The following is a 14,178-nucleotide window of genomic DNA, read 5'->3' on the forward strand; positions in this document are numbered from 1 at the left end:
TTCACACTCATTTGTTGTGTGCAAAAACAGTGAAATTAGGTGATATACTCTGTTGTGTTGTAATTTCATATAGTTTGTACACAGAAATTGCAAAGGTATTTTGCACCTTTGCAGTAAAATATATGCAGTTGCTGAAGAGAGGTCCAAGTGATGTGGCTGTTGATTGACATGATGTACACTCTTATTGGCCCATGTTTTTTCATGGGAAACACTACTTTCATATCTGTTCTGTAGGTAATAGCTCTGTATCTTTTGTAGTTGATGGTGTAGACTGGGCAGTTCTTGAGCTGCTGCTACTGCAGATAATCAAGCCTAATAAAATTAATTTTGTTTATATTTTATTTTAAATTATTTTATATTTAAAATAATTTAAAATTATTTTATATTTGTATATTTGTTTATGCAATTCATGAGACTGGAATCTAACCTTAGCATCTGAATTTTCAGTTTCTCTGTGCTTTAGTGTTGCAAGTTAACGTTACTGCTCTTGTACAAATATAATTTAGAAAGCACTAACAATGAAAATTACTTTCCTTTTGAGGGTTTAGCCCTTTCTGGTTTTGATCCACATATCTTGCACATTTAAGTGAGCATGGAATGTTAAAACCTCTTGGCATGTCTGAAAGCCGTTTGAAATAGCAACATGTTGCTAAGTTCCTGTGCTTGACAGGTTTTATAATGAACTCTGGTCTGAAATTATTAGAAATAAGTCAGCTGGATATTAAAGGAAGAGTTTTCTTCTAATACTAAGTCTATGCTAGAGCATAATTAGAAGAAATCATATAAAATATTGTAGACTAAAAAAATCAACCAAACCATACCAGAAGTCACAGTCTTGAATGTGTTGCAAAGTTAGTGTAAAAAGGTTGGGTTTTTTTCTATTACAGAATTTTTAAAATTAAGAAAAAGAGTATCAAGTTGTCATTGGTTTGTAACTTTAACTCACTTTTGAAAAACATCAGGCTGCTCCAGTTCAGGTACTGTTAAGCTCCATAGGAAGTATCTGTGAAGTGTTTTCTTTAATCTTTAACTCTCATCAAGTAGTAGTTAATTTTGTGCTGTACAGCATAGTTGTATTTTCCTTTATGTCATTAGCTTCCAAGTCTCTTAGTCTTGCAGGTTCTTTGGGAAATTGTGAAGAAACAAAGGATGCTTGGGACATGATGCAGGGAGAGCTGGGAATTTTTTTTTCCTACACTGACCTTCCATTTGTGGAATTGCTAAAATGTTTTATTTTGTTGCTTTGCAATTTTTATTACTTAGGTTTTGCTTGCTTAGAAATCTGAAGTAGTGAGTAAAAAGTACCAGAAGACACACTGTTATATGAGCTGTTAATAATACATGGTAGAGATCTCCAGCATAATTTTATGCTCATACTTTGTAATAGTATGAGTATATACTAAGCATACTTAGTAATTCAGATATCAGGAAGCATCTTGTGTGCGGTTTTAATCTAACTTTTAATTCACTTCAGCAACCTAGAATTCCTCCTCCAGTTGTTTTTAATGACTATTTTAATGTACCATGTCTGTCATAGTATATGGCTTTCAGCTGATGATAAATCCTTTTCACAGTGCCTGATGTTAAATATGTATTTCTTGTGTTTATAATATAATTACAGATGTAGGTTGGGTTTTGTACTCTCAACTGTGCCAAAACTAATGAAATTCAGTTGGAGGTAAGCGCTGAACTCCCTTGCAGTCATTTGGAATTTGCAGCTTTAATGAATTTTAAAAAGGGAACTATCAAGTCTAATCATACTTCTAGCATTGAAAGAATTTTAAACACCACTAAAATGTAACACAAAACCTCAGCCTCCAGAAAATGTCATTTTTGCTCTTTGGAAGTTGCTGAAGCAAAACAAATTTAATTTTACTGTACAGAATTTAGTTGTTAAAGCAATTAGGATTGCTATGCACACCAGCCACAGCCCCCAGGAAGCAAGTGAAAGCTTAAACCACCTTACAGCACTTCTGTTTCTGTCCCTGTCAGTTTGTATTTTGTACTAGCCATCTGTCTTGCACACCAAGATGATTGCATTTATGTATGTTTGGTCTTTGGCAGAGATTTTGGGGTCTGTGCTTTTAGTGTGTTGAGGGTGGCTAAAGAGGTGATAGAAACCTGACATTGCTAGGGGTCAGTATGAAGAAATGATGTGTGCCTTGTATTTTTAAGAATAGTAAGTAGTGTTAGTAAGACAGTAGTGGTTTTTAAATTTTGCTGTTTTGAACTTGCACCAGAAATACGGCTTGTTTGTTGTTCATAATTACTTCACAGTGAAATTCTTGTGTGATGCCCAATGGCAAGCAGACTGACTGAAGTGCTCTGTCTCAATAGCTGTACTTATGCTGGCAGTTTATGCAAACCCTTCTCTCTAGGGCAAAAATTTGAATAGTAAAAGCGATCTGTGCAGAAGAGACTTTCACATGTGCTCTCCAGGACCATATTGATAAGACTTGTGATACGAAGTTGGATAGAAGACAGTCATAAATCTGCTTTATTTGGAAAGGTCTATGTGTCATGTGGAAACACTAAGGTTCTCCTGTTAAATATCAGCAGTTCAAAGGAAGGCAGTCAAGGCCATAGTTTAAGTCTATTAAACTTTGAGCAACCAAACTCTGTGTAACACAGACTTGTACATATCTAAGGAGTATAAAAACTGTTCATACCAAGTTCTATAGTGGAAAATAATTCTGTTAATTCCAAATATTATTCTATGTGTATTATGTCTGATGCAGTAAAAATCAGTATTATTATGTCTGTAAATTTTCCTCCTTAGTATAAGAATTAATGTAATAAAATAAGCTTCTCTTGGGCTGAAAAGCTTGGATGATCCATAACTTGCAATGAACCGACAGTATACCAACCTTCCCTTCTTGTTATCTTGGGATTTTTAAAATTGCAAAGGAAACCTTCAGAAAGAAAAACCAAGAAAACTGTTTCTGAAATTATTCATCGTAAGACTTTGGTTGCGGTGCTTATTGGTTAGAGTATAATCTTCTGTTCCTGGTGCCTGCTTCAAGCTGAATTTTCCTTTTACTTCAGCTGTGCCACACCTTAACTTGAGGACTGAGTTAACATTTTATCAGTGTCATATTTTACGTTTTAAAGTCCTTAGGGCCATTGTAGGGAGGGACTTCAGAGCTGATCTGAGTTTTTTTTCCTTATGTGCTTATTTCGTTTGTTGCACTTGGGCAGTAGCTTTTTTCCAAAACTGTTGGGAGATGAGGATTTATGATGTCTGAAGCAGACTTGAGAAAACAGAAAGGACAGTGGGCTTAGGTTTGGAAGGGGTCGCTCGTTATCAGAGGTTCTTTGATTAAAGAAAGCTGTTCATCATTCCAGACTTGCAGCATGCCTATGCTTTTATGGATTACCAACTAGTTATATCTTGGGGGTTGGGTTTTTATGGAGTTGGTTTGATATTTTGGTAACATCAAATTTTAGGCTGTCTCATAAGTGATATTTCATATAATCTTTCTTATTATCTGAGAGATTAATTCGCATATACTGCTTATTGCTTGCTTAAGAGATGCCTAACTTTGTAGAATATCAAAAATATTTTCTATCTAAAATTCTCCTAAAACTCTTAAATTTTGATGCTAGTTTTTTTAATATTGCTCTTAAGATGTGACTACAGAACAACTCTACCCTTCTTGTAACTTTTGTTTCTTAACTGACTTAAGTCTTAAATACTGAAAGTGAGCAGCTATTATGACCAGCCACTTAAATGTATTGGTTACTGTGTTCCAAGAATGTATATGCCATCCGCATTTTATATGGAGATTATACTGAAAATGTAAGCAATGTTACTACTGGTTGCCTATTACTAATATTTACTTTACACTGTATATTTGTTTCTCTGGTCTTCAATGCTTGCTACTAAACTAAACAGATTTAAAAACTTCTAATTCTGTATACAGTTCCATGAGGTTTTGTTTTGCACTTTTTCTGACTTAATCTCAGAAGATATTCTTTGTCATAGGTAGCTAGTACTCTTAAATTTGATGAAGGAAATGTAGCTAGCTCTACCTTAAATATTTTTGATCAATTATTAAATACTAGCCATCAGCTTTATTTTCTAATGTGTAGCTTTATTATCGTTGGTGAGGGTGACATTACTTAGCTTATATTCGATTAAGTGTTACGATAGTATGTTTAAAGTTGCATAGTACTTCTTGCATATCCTTAGATAGTGTTTTTGACTTTAGTGCTGAGTAAATGGATGTTATTCATTCCCTCAAATTTTTTTTCTACACCTTTTAGTTGTACCATATGGACTGAGGAATGTGAGTTTTTTCAGCTTGTCAGAGTTGAAAATAGATGAATGTAATTTTCAAGGTCTCAGTCTTCAGACAAGCTATAGCAGTACAATGCAGATGAGAGAGAATTTGAATTATCTTCCCTCCACAGCTAAATTAGTGTTCTTTGTACCCAATTTGTACCCTTCCTTGTTTTGGGATTGGTATTTCTATGCAGTGAAGCTGCTTTTACAGAAGGGGAAATGTGGCTTTCTGAGGATCATTAATTGTGAGCTCCAATTAATTGTGCTGTACTTGCACTGCTAGCCCTGCTGCTGTGCAGCTTTTGATAGGCTTTTTTTTGTTGCCTGAAATTTTTCTGAATGTGGGAATGTTGAACATTGAAATAATCTTTATATATCAGTGCAGTGCGATTAAATATCTTTTAAAGGCAAAAAAGAATTTTTACTACCATCGACATGCTTTAATACTTCTTGGAAGATCTTAGTAGTAACTGGTAGTAGTGGCTAGACAGGAAACAAGTGAAGAAAATTGGTTTGATGTTGCTGTATGTATGCTACTCATGAAGATGAAAAGCTGTACTTAATTTAGAATTGCAAGCTGGCAGAAACTTGTGTAGGAGTTTCTATTGCTTCTCTTCCAAAACAGTACTACTGATATTTAATTTTCTACTTAATTACAACATAAGAATCCTTACCTTCCTCCTCCAAACATAAATATTTGGGTTAAGAACATTGGTTGGTTGGGTTTTTTTTTTATCTTGGTTCTTCCAGTGTATAATAAAACTTTGAGATATTTTGTAGTATTTCCTTTCACTAAATTAAAAAAAATAAAAGAGAATTTGAAAAATTAGGTGTATTGGTAATACTGTACATAACTATTTATCAATTTTATGACTTTTTAATTGGACATACTGAAGATAATGTATCATTGGCTTTGTGACTGCTTTGACCAGGAAATGTAAGAGACTTTAGCACTAGTTGGAGCAGTGCTCTTTTTCTAACATTGGAACTTGAAGTTTGCTACAATGTGTGAAACAGATCTGTGAGGGCTCTGTAATTATTCACAGGGGAAGAAACACTGTGTAAATGTGGGGGAAAAGTTCCATTGTTCTGATGCCTGGGGACCTGGAGAACTGTCTTAGGTGTTTTCTTATTAATGCAGTTATTCACTAACTTTTTTTTTAAATATTTTTCATTAGGTTTTCTTCCTGGATGTTTCTTCAACTGTCTTGTGATGGAAAGGAAATATTTTTGAAGTTATAATGGATTTTACACAACATCATAACGAAAACTGGCCTAATATCAGCATTTCTGTTTGAAGGGAATAAGTGTAATTGCAAATAATCATGACAACTTCTCATATGAATGGACACATCACAGAAGATTCTGATAGTGAAGCAAAAAATGTGGATCTTGCATCTTCTGAGGAACCTCAGAAGCACAGAGAAATGGCTGTTGATTGCCCTGGGGATTTGGGCTCTAGGATGATGCCCATGCGGCGGAGTGCTCAACTTGAGCGAATCCGTCAGCAGCAAGAGGACATCAGGCGCAGACGGGAAGAAGAGGGAAAGAAGCAAGAACTGGACCTTACTGCTTCCATGAGGCTAAAGAAATTAGCACAAATTCCTCCTAAAACTGGAATAGATAATCCAATATTTGACACAGAAGAAGGAATTGTTTTGGAGAGTCCTCATTATACTGTGAAGACACTAGGTAGGTAAAATGCAATGAATAGACTAATAGAGAAAATAATTAGTTGATATAAATGTGTTTTCAGACCACTGGAAAACCTAATTTAGCTAATTCTTCCTGTACAGATTTAAAGTCTCCTGGTCTTCTGGATTTGTGGTGGTTTTGGGGTTTTTATTAGTCAAGTATCAGGCTGTGTTGCCTCAGCAAGTGGCTTTTCAAAACCGATCCATTGGGGAACAGTTATCTACCCAATAGATAACTAATGAATTCAGTGGATGTCTCCATCCTTCTTAGGCTGAGGAAAACCATGCAAATGGCTTCAAATTATGCCAGGGGAAATTCAGGTTAGATATTAGGAAACATTTCTTTACTGAAAGGGTTGTCAGGCATTGGAATGGGCTGCCCAGGGACGTGGTGGAGTCACCATCCCTGGAGGTATTTAAGAAACGTGTAGACATGGTTCTTCAGGGCATGCTCTAGTGCCCAAGATTATTGGTTTGTCGTGGGCTGCTGAGTGGGTGGGTGATGGATTTTTGGTTTGGTTGTTGTTGTGTGTTTAGGTGGTGTGGTGGTTTGTTTGTTTTTTGTTTTTGTTTTGTTTTTTGTTTTTGTTTTTTTGTTTTTGTTTTTTTTTTTTTGTGGTTGGACTCGATGATCTCTGAGGTCCCTTCCAACCACCACAATTCTGTGATTCTGTGAAATAATACCCAATTTTATTATGTTTGAAGCACAGACCAGAATACGCAGTGAATAAACACTTTTAAAATCAAACCACAAGGGTTTTTAATATTTTAAGAGAAGCATGATGGTGGCTTATTGTTCTTGCATTATCAATTGTCGACTAATATAATTTATATATTCTCTTAAAGTTTATAGTGAAATCTGCATTGATAGTGAAAATCTGCTTACTTTAGCACTTAGACATTGATGAAAATGTAATGTTTGTAATTTTTGAAGAAATATTCTGAAATTCTTCATTTCATAGCTGTGATTGCTTTAACTATGCATGTGTAGAAAAAGTATCTAATGTTTCTTCCTCAAACATAAGTATCTATTTGTCTGAAATGCGGTGTGTCACTGGAGTGAAAAAGAGGCACTGGGCATTTGTAGGAGTTCAGGCAGATTTCCAGATCTATACCTGCTCGGAGATCCAGACTGCTTTAAAAAGGACCTTTTTTTTTTGGGCTGCGATAAAGATTCTTGCTATTCCTCCCAGTTGGCTGGTAGTTGAGAATACAGAGTGGAAAACAGCTATGAAATTGCTGATTTGGGGTTTTTTTGCTTCATCTTTAGTATTTGTGTGCCTGAGCTAAAGACGCAGTTCTATTCCCTAACCTCTCGCAATCCTTATTGTACTTTTTGTGAAAATTAAGGTTGAAAGGGTCATCAGGAAATCATCCTGTCCAACCTCCTGCTGACACCAGAATCAGTTTTGAACAAGGCAGATGTACCTTGTTTTAGTGTAGGCCTTCTTAGTGTCATCTTCTGTCCAAGAGGTCTCCTTGTAAGAAGGAGATTCTGTACTTAATTTCATTAGGTGTTAGGTATTTGGTTGTGAAATTCTCTTCTTAGAGGGAAAACAAAGCAGAAGATATAAAGATTGATGTCAAACAGTAGATGTGTCTTCTGTTGGGATTTGCTTAGCCACAGTGGCTAGAAGCTATGGAGACAGACTACAGAAGGAATCGGAAATTGAAACTTAGAAAGGGAGGAAAGAGTGGCTTGGAGTTAGAAAGCCAAGGCTAGGTTTCATGCTGGAGATGCTGAGAATTAAGAGGGAGGGCTAGGTGGAAACCAGTGGGCAAAGAAGCTTGGTATGGAAGCTGGTAGGAATGACAAATGGGTCTGGCAAGCTTGAGAACCAGTAAGGAGCTGGGGCAGACTTGAAGCTCTTTGATCAGGAGAAGCAATGGTGGAGAAACTGCTGCGATGACAAAAGGCTACTTTGAAAATGTCTTACTGTGGGGATAAAATGGGCACAGGCCATGGGTAAAGCTGAGAGATTGTCAGAGAAAGACAGGATTTGCGAAAAACTGGAAGGAGGTGGCTAGGTATGGCTCAGCAAGAAGAGAAGGGTGGAAATCAGTGTGATTGGAGACTAGGATGGGGTGAATACTTGATGTGAGAACAGCACCAAACACTGGAGACAAGAATATAGAGGTGTGTATGTGGAAAGAGATTAGGAAATAGCAACATATGGTATAAGATGCATCTTGAAGAAAAGTGACTAGATGAGTTTGTCCATAAGGACGAACTTCTTTTCTCTTTTGTAATCAAGGTTTGGGTCTTATCATTGTTCTGCTGTCAGTGTATTTCTGTAAAAACACAGTAGTAAATTGTGTGGTTTAACTAAAGCTATCCACTCAGTGTTTGAATACCATGAAAATCAGAAACTAACGATGTCTACCTCTACTCTGAATTGCAGTAAATAAGGCTTAAAAGTGTGTGCATAGAGCAGAAGTATTGACTAGCTTGCTGAGTGAATATCATCTGTTCTTTGAGCTATAAACACAAGGAGCTTTAGGAGATATAAGTAGACTAAATTGTGATGTATCCATATATGCACCAGAGAGCTGAGTTAGGCTTCACGGGCATCTGTTTCAATCACAGAAGTCATGACATAATATTGACAGGCATACAAATGTACTACTGTTATTTCCGTGCCAAACAGAATTACAGTAACAATTTGGATCAGGTAGACTTAAGATTTAAGAAGAGAGGATTTATGGTCATTCAGCACTCCCGTTGGAGTGGTACTTTCAATTATATTCAACCATGATGTTGAGTTGCTGCAAACTTTTAAAAAAGTATGTTCTAAATGAAATGCTGTGATCTTTTAACCTGTGTAGTCCATGAAGAATCTCTGTTCAGTCGTTGTTGCTGTCAAAAACAGTCATAATTTTCAGTTTAACAAAGCGCTTCTGCAGCAACTTGGCCTCTTCCAAAATTTTCCTCTGCTATTAAGCATGTCCTCTTTTTCCAGTTTCTGGATTAATCATTCTAACATCTGACATTTCTGTTGAATTTCAAAAGAAGAATATTTTTTTTATTCTGAAAGCTGTTCCTGATTAGTATCAGGGCTAGGTATGTTACCTTATGAATATATAAATACACACACAAAATAATATGTTTTCATAGAGGATTTGAGTACATTATTGTTAATACTTCTGCTTTTTTATTGAATACCTGAATTGGACAGGCCAGATTTTTTTAAAACTTACAATTTATTGGTCTCCAAGAAACTTGCTAGCCCATGACATTGTCTGAAGAGTAATTGCTAGTATGTGAAATTTTTTGCAGTTTGTCTGCTTGGTTATGCTGGATTTCTGATCTACACTGCTTCTGACTCTTTCCATCTCTTCAGTTTTGCTGTCCAAGAGTGCTTACTCACTTTCACAAATCTCTAAGCTTTGTTAGAACAATCCCAAATAAACCTGGGCAGGTGCTAGTGAATTACAGAGACGTTAAACTACTCTTATTCAGTCTTTTTTTTTAAAAAAAAAGTTATTTTAGTTATGTTTTTATGTATGTGTGTTAATTCATAAAGCCTCTGCTAGAGATATGTTTTAAATAGGAATATTGACCTTATCTGTATTTTTAGTTTTGAAAGTATTTTATAAGTGCTGATGTCTAATTTGGCAGATCTTTGACAAGGCTTTTATCTCTTTATCTTTAAAAAAAAAGCAGACTAGATTAGAAAAATTGGCTTTTATTTATAAAAATAAAACAGGACACTTAATCAAAACAGTTTTAAAGGGCATGTTTGTTATCAAAACAACACATGATTTAGACAGCTGTCTTAATGGAAATAACTTCCCATGCACCTAGAACACGTGCATAGAAGTATTTAACTGGCTGTATAGTTTTATGAAATGCAGAAAATATTTTGTTTGCTGCAGTTCATTCAGTTAATTCAGAAAAATGAAAAACTGGCATTTCATGTAAGTAATCCTTTTGTGGCTACAGTGAAATTTTTTTTAGGGGAAAAGCTGCCTCTTTTTTTGTTTTTATACCATGGGCAAAACTTTAACTTCTAAAAGTTTATTTATAATGTATTTATAAAAGTAGTTTTGGATGAAATGATACTTTTCTTAGCCCTATGATTCAAGTAACAAATGGACCATTAAGAGTGCTAGTACCAGCACATAGACTACTCCAGAGAGCTATAAAAACGCTTGGGAATTAAGGTATTGGTGCTGACATACAATAAAGCCAATTATATTTTCTTAAGTCTGCTGTTCATAACTTTCTCTTTAAGGTGATAAACAGCAACTATTTTCTGTTTTTCTTCTAATCTAACATGTTAAGCTGTGACTGCAGGTCCTCCCCTGCAGTTGCATACTTTTGCCCTGGCAGTCTTTTGATTAATGCATACATTGCACAGTGCTCAGTCACATTCCAGCCATTTCATAGCCTAATGGAAAAAAGGCTGCAAAACTTCTTGTAAAAGAAGACTTAAAAAAAAAAAGTAGTCGATTTTTAATTGACCTGCGATTAAAAAATGGACTTGTTCTGCAAAAGAATCCTGACATTTTTCTGTGAGTAAGTGCAGATGTTAGTCTTTTACTGAACTTTTTTCCTCAAGACAACCTTTTCAGTAGGAAATGTCTAGAGATAGTCTTTTGTTAGCTGGCATGCATTAATAAAAAACCAAAACCAAAAAATCCAGACTGAAATCTAATCTGCGATTTAGACGTCAGAAACAGGAACCTAGAGAGAGTTAGGCATGCATAAAGCCAGATTTGTATGTGGTTTTGTGTGTATGTTTTTTTAATTAAATAGGTGATTAGGAAATGGATTGCTAGCTTTGTGGGAATACTTCATTTCACCCCTTTCAAGCATTATTTCTTTTTTTAGAATTGTGATGAGGAGGGTATTTGCTGTTTCATGGTTTGCATTTGGTTTAGGGCTTTTATGTCCAGCACAGATGAAGATGAAGATTCAGGGTAGAAGAAAATTACACCAGGAGGAGAGTACTGTGGTAGTTTGTAAGAAAGGGTGTCGTAGAAGGAACTATTTAAGTGCAGAAGAGAGAAGATGTAGAGGCATCTAGAAAAGAGTGCATATTTTTATCTTATAGGTATAGATGTCTATCTTTCTGCATGAATTTACGTCTGTATAGAAGATGTATTAGAAAGAAATGTGTGTATGTATTTGAATGCTCAGATATATAAGGGGGCGATAGACAATTCCAAAATAGTTTAAGAAAATAATGTGTGCATAGGAAATACTAGAAGTTAGGTTCTTCTTTACTGCTTCACTGTTCTTTGTATATGGTAACAGTAGCAACAGAATTTGGGGTCAGTGTAGGGTTTTTTAGCTGAACAGGTATTACTAGGAACTTTACAATAATACCTGACTGGTTTGCGCTGTTGGGCTTTTTTCATGCTTGAAAATAGTGCACTCCACAGACTCAGGAGAACCAGTTGCTGAGATGCTTTGGTAGTCTGCGTGCTCCACTAGATAAGAAATATGCCAGCTGATACCATCCTATTTAGCAAATATTCTTGCTTGTGGAGTGCTCTTTAGCCTTCTCTCCAAATGGCATTTCTTTCCCCTGTGTGATAGGCATTATATTTTGTATACAGTTCCCTAGTGAGACATTGGCCGCCTTAATGAGTGCTGTGAGCTGTGCTGCATTTCACCTGCGGAATATCCTGCGCAGCCGGTGTCCGCGCTTTCCGCGCAGCTTTTGTGCTGCTGCCTTTTGTTTCCTTGGTGGCTACAGGAAGAAGCCCTTGACCTTTGGTGGGTAGGATGTTTTTAGCATGTGTGGAATGGTTTTGGAGGTGGTTTTTTTTTTATTGTCCTGCAGATAGCAAAGTACAAGAGTAGTAGCTCTGGATTGTTTGCTTCCTTGTATTATACAGAAGACTGACTTGCAAACTCAAAATTGAAAACACAGATGTAGGTATGCTTTGTCCTAAATGAAAACCATTAAACTTGTTTGAAATGCATATTTTATTAGGCTTTATGGATTTCATGTCCCTATTTATCAGCCATCTTAATTCTGTGCTCAACAAGTTTGAGTCTAGCATTGCGTTGTGTGCTGGTGAATTTGAGATTAAAAATAGGTAAACTTCTTGACAGAATGTATCAGTGTTAGCGATCAGTATCTACTGTGATTTTTTTTCATGTTAAAAATAGAACTTCGCTGATGTCTTAAATAACATTAAAATAGAAATGCTATCAAGTAGCTCACAATGAATAAATGAAGGTTGCTAAAACTTAGAATTACAGCTGATATTTTAATATCATTAAGGGAGATTGACTTCAGTATCAACTGGCGGTTTTAAAATTTGGGATTTTCTTTGCTCATTTTTTTAAAATACTGGGATTCAAAATTCTAGATGACTTGAGTTTATTAAAATAAAAAGTAGCTGAGCAGCCTTTTGAGGCTGAACAGATTTTTTTTTTCAGATAATGTGTGAGAATGCACACATTATTCAGGCTCAAAACATCTGCTACTTGAGGATTTCTTACCTGGGTTTATACACATCATAGGTATAGTTCACATTTCTTGTTTTAGGTAGTTTCTCAAGCACTTAATGTTGAGAAGTGACATTATGCAGAAATCCAGATTGGCTTAAAAAAAAATGTAAATTTGTTGACAGTCTTTAAAAAGCACCTTTAAAGCATCGGGTTAGTTCTTGAAGCTCAAGAATGTAGTACATGTACAGTATTCTACAAGCACGTAGGAACCTGTTATTAAAATATGTTAAAATATTTCATGGTCCAAGCAGAACTCATAATCTTGTGGGTAAAAGATGTGGACTTTCTTCTAGTGCAGATGACTTTCAGATCTCTGACCATAGATACAATTTTTTTCATCCTTTTTATTTTAATGTGCTGAGCATATTATCTTTATTTTAAAAGATTGAGCATATAATTTTGTCTAGAAATTGAGTGTGGTTTACTTATCAAATACTCATTCTGTAAGTAAGCAATACTTAGTTAAGAGACATATCTGCTATATATGGCAGATAGTAATGGAAAGACGTATCAAAGTAATAGTGAATGTTCAGTCCATCAACATTAATTTAGCAAAGGAGTTATTTTCATATTGCAAAATAGTCCTTTTCCATTTAGCTATCAATGAGCTGCAAGTAATGGATATTTTACGTATTGGTGATTTCTTTTAGAGAAGAACTGCAGTAGAAATTAAACTTAAACAGTGTATCAGCTTTTTAATTTCTCCTTTTGCTGACTCTGGTTCCTTTTTTGATTCAGATATGTTCTGCTAATAAAAGTCAGTGAATAATGGATAACTATAAATTCACATACATCATTGCTAATTAAAAACTGAACAGCAAAATTTTTTTTGTAAAAATATTACTATAAACATTACTTAGTTTTGAATCTTATTAACTCATACCTTATTTGTATTTTGTTATTTCCTAGAAGTGGAAGAACTCTTAACTTCTCTTAAGCACATCCAGCATGTTTTGGTAGACCCTCAGAGCCAGGAGGATATCTCTCTCATTTTACAGCTTGTTCAAAATACTGATTTTCAGAATGCATTTAAGATACACAATGCTGTTACAGTGCACATGAACAAAGCCAGCCCTCCGTATCCTCTCATCTCCAATGCACAAGAACTAGCACAAGAGGTATGTACAGTATGTATCTCTGTGATATACTTGAAACCTATAATCATAGTTGTTGTTGAAGTATGTACTTGTCAAGCTTGTCTGAGTTACTGAATGTTGAATATGAAAGGGATTATAGTAGTCACTGTCTGCTGCATCCGGTTCTTCCAGATTTCCAAACAGTAACCAGAAAAATATTTTGGGGATAAGAACTCATAAGGCACTATCTTTAAACATAGGAAAAGGGAGTGGTTATGAAAATCTGACGTTTTTGCCTTCATTATGCTAAACATTCAGGAGCTGAGATACAGTTCTCTCTTACTGTGACTTTCTTCTGAGTTGAACTATTGTTCTTAAATTGAGTGGCATCTCTGAAACTACAACCATGCTAGAAACGAGCATTCTGCTTTAGAGTGAGCAACAGATCCCTTAATACTTAATTTTGATGTTTTAATTACTCCTGTGATGGTCCGATAACAATTTTTGTCTGACAGATGATGGCTCTATTATAAGATCTAATGTGTCTTTTAGAAATTCCAAAAAAAGACTTCTAGAAATTTACTTGAGCAAAATTTTTAACTTTAATCTTTTCAGTCAGATCTTGACTGAAATACTTTGATAGTTTCAGCCAGG

General features: G+C 35.3%; 1 protein-coding gene across 1 annotated transcript in view; it reads left to right on the forward strand.

Annotated features, from left to right (window-relative positions):
- MPP5 (membrane protein, palmitoylated 5) overlaps positions 1-14,178 on the forward strand; it is a 34,008-nt gene that overhangs the window by 544 nt on the left and 19,286 nt on the right. The window contains exons 2-3 of the mRNA XM_014941996.1: positions 5,464-5,977; positions 13,358-13,566. Coding sequence (XP_014797482.1) covers positions 5,611-5,977; positions 13,358-13,566 — 576 coding nt within the window. The 5' untranslated portion in view covers positions 5,464-5,610. The remainder of the gene's footprint in view (positions 1-5,463; positions 5,978-13,357; positions 13,567-14,178) is intronic.

This window comes from Calidris pugnax, unplaced genomic scaffold (assembly GCF_001431845.1).
Source record: "Calidris pugnax isolate Ruff unplaced genomic scaffold, ASM143184v1 scaffold56, whole genome shotgun sequence".
NCBI lineage: Eukaryota > Metazoa > Chordata > Aves > Charadriiformes > Scolopacidae > Calidris > Calidris pugnax.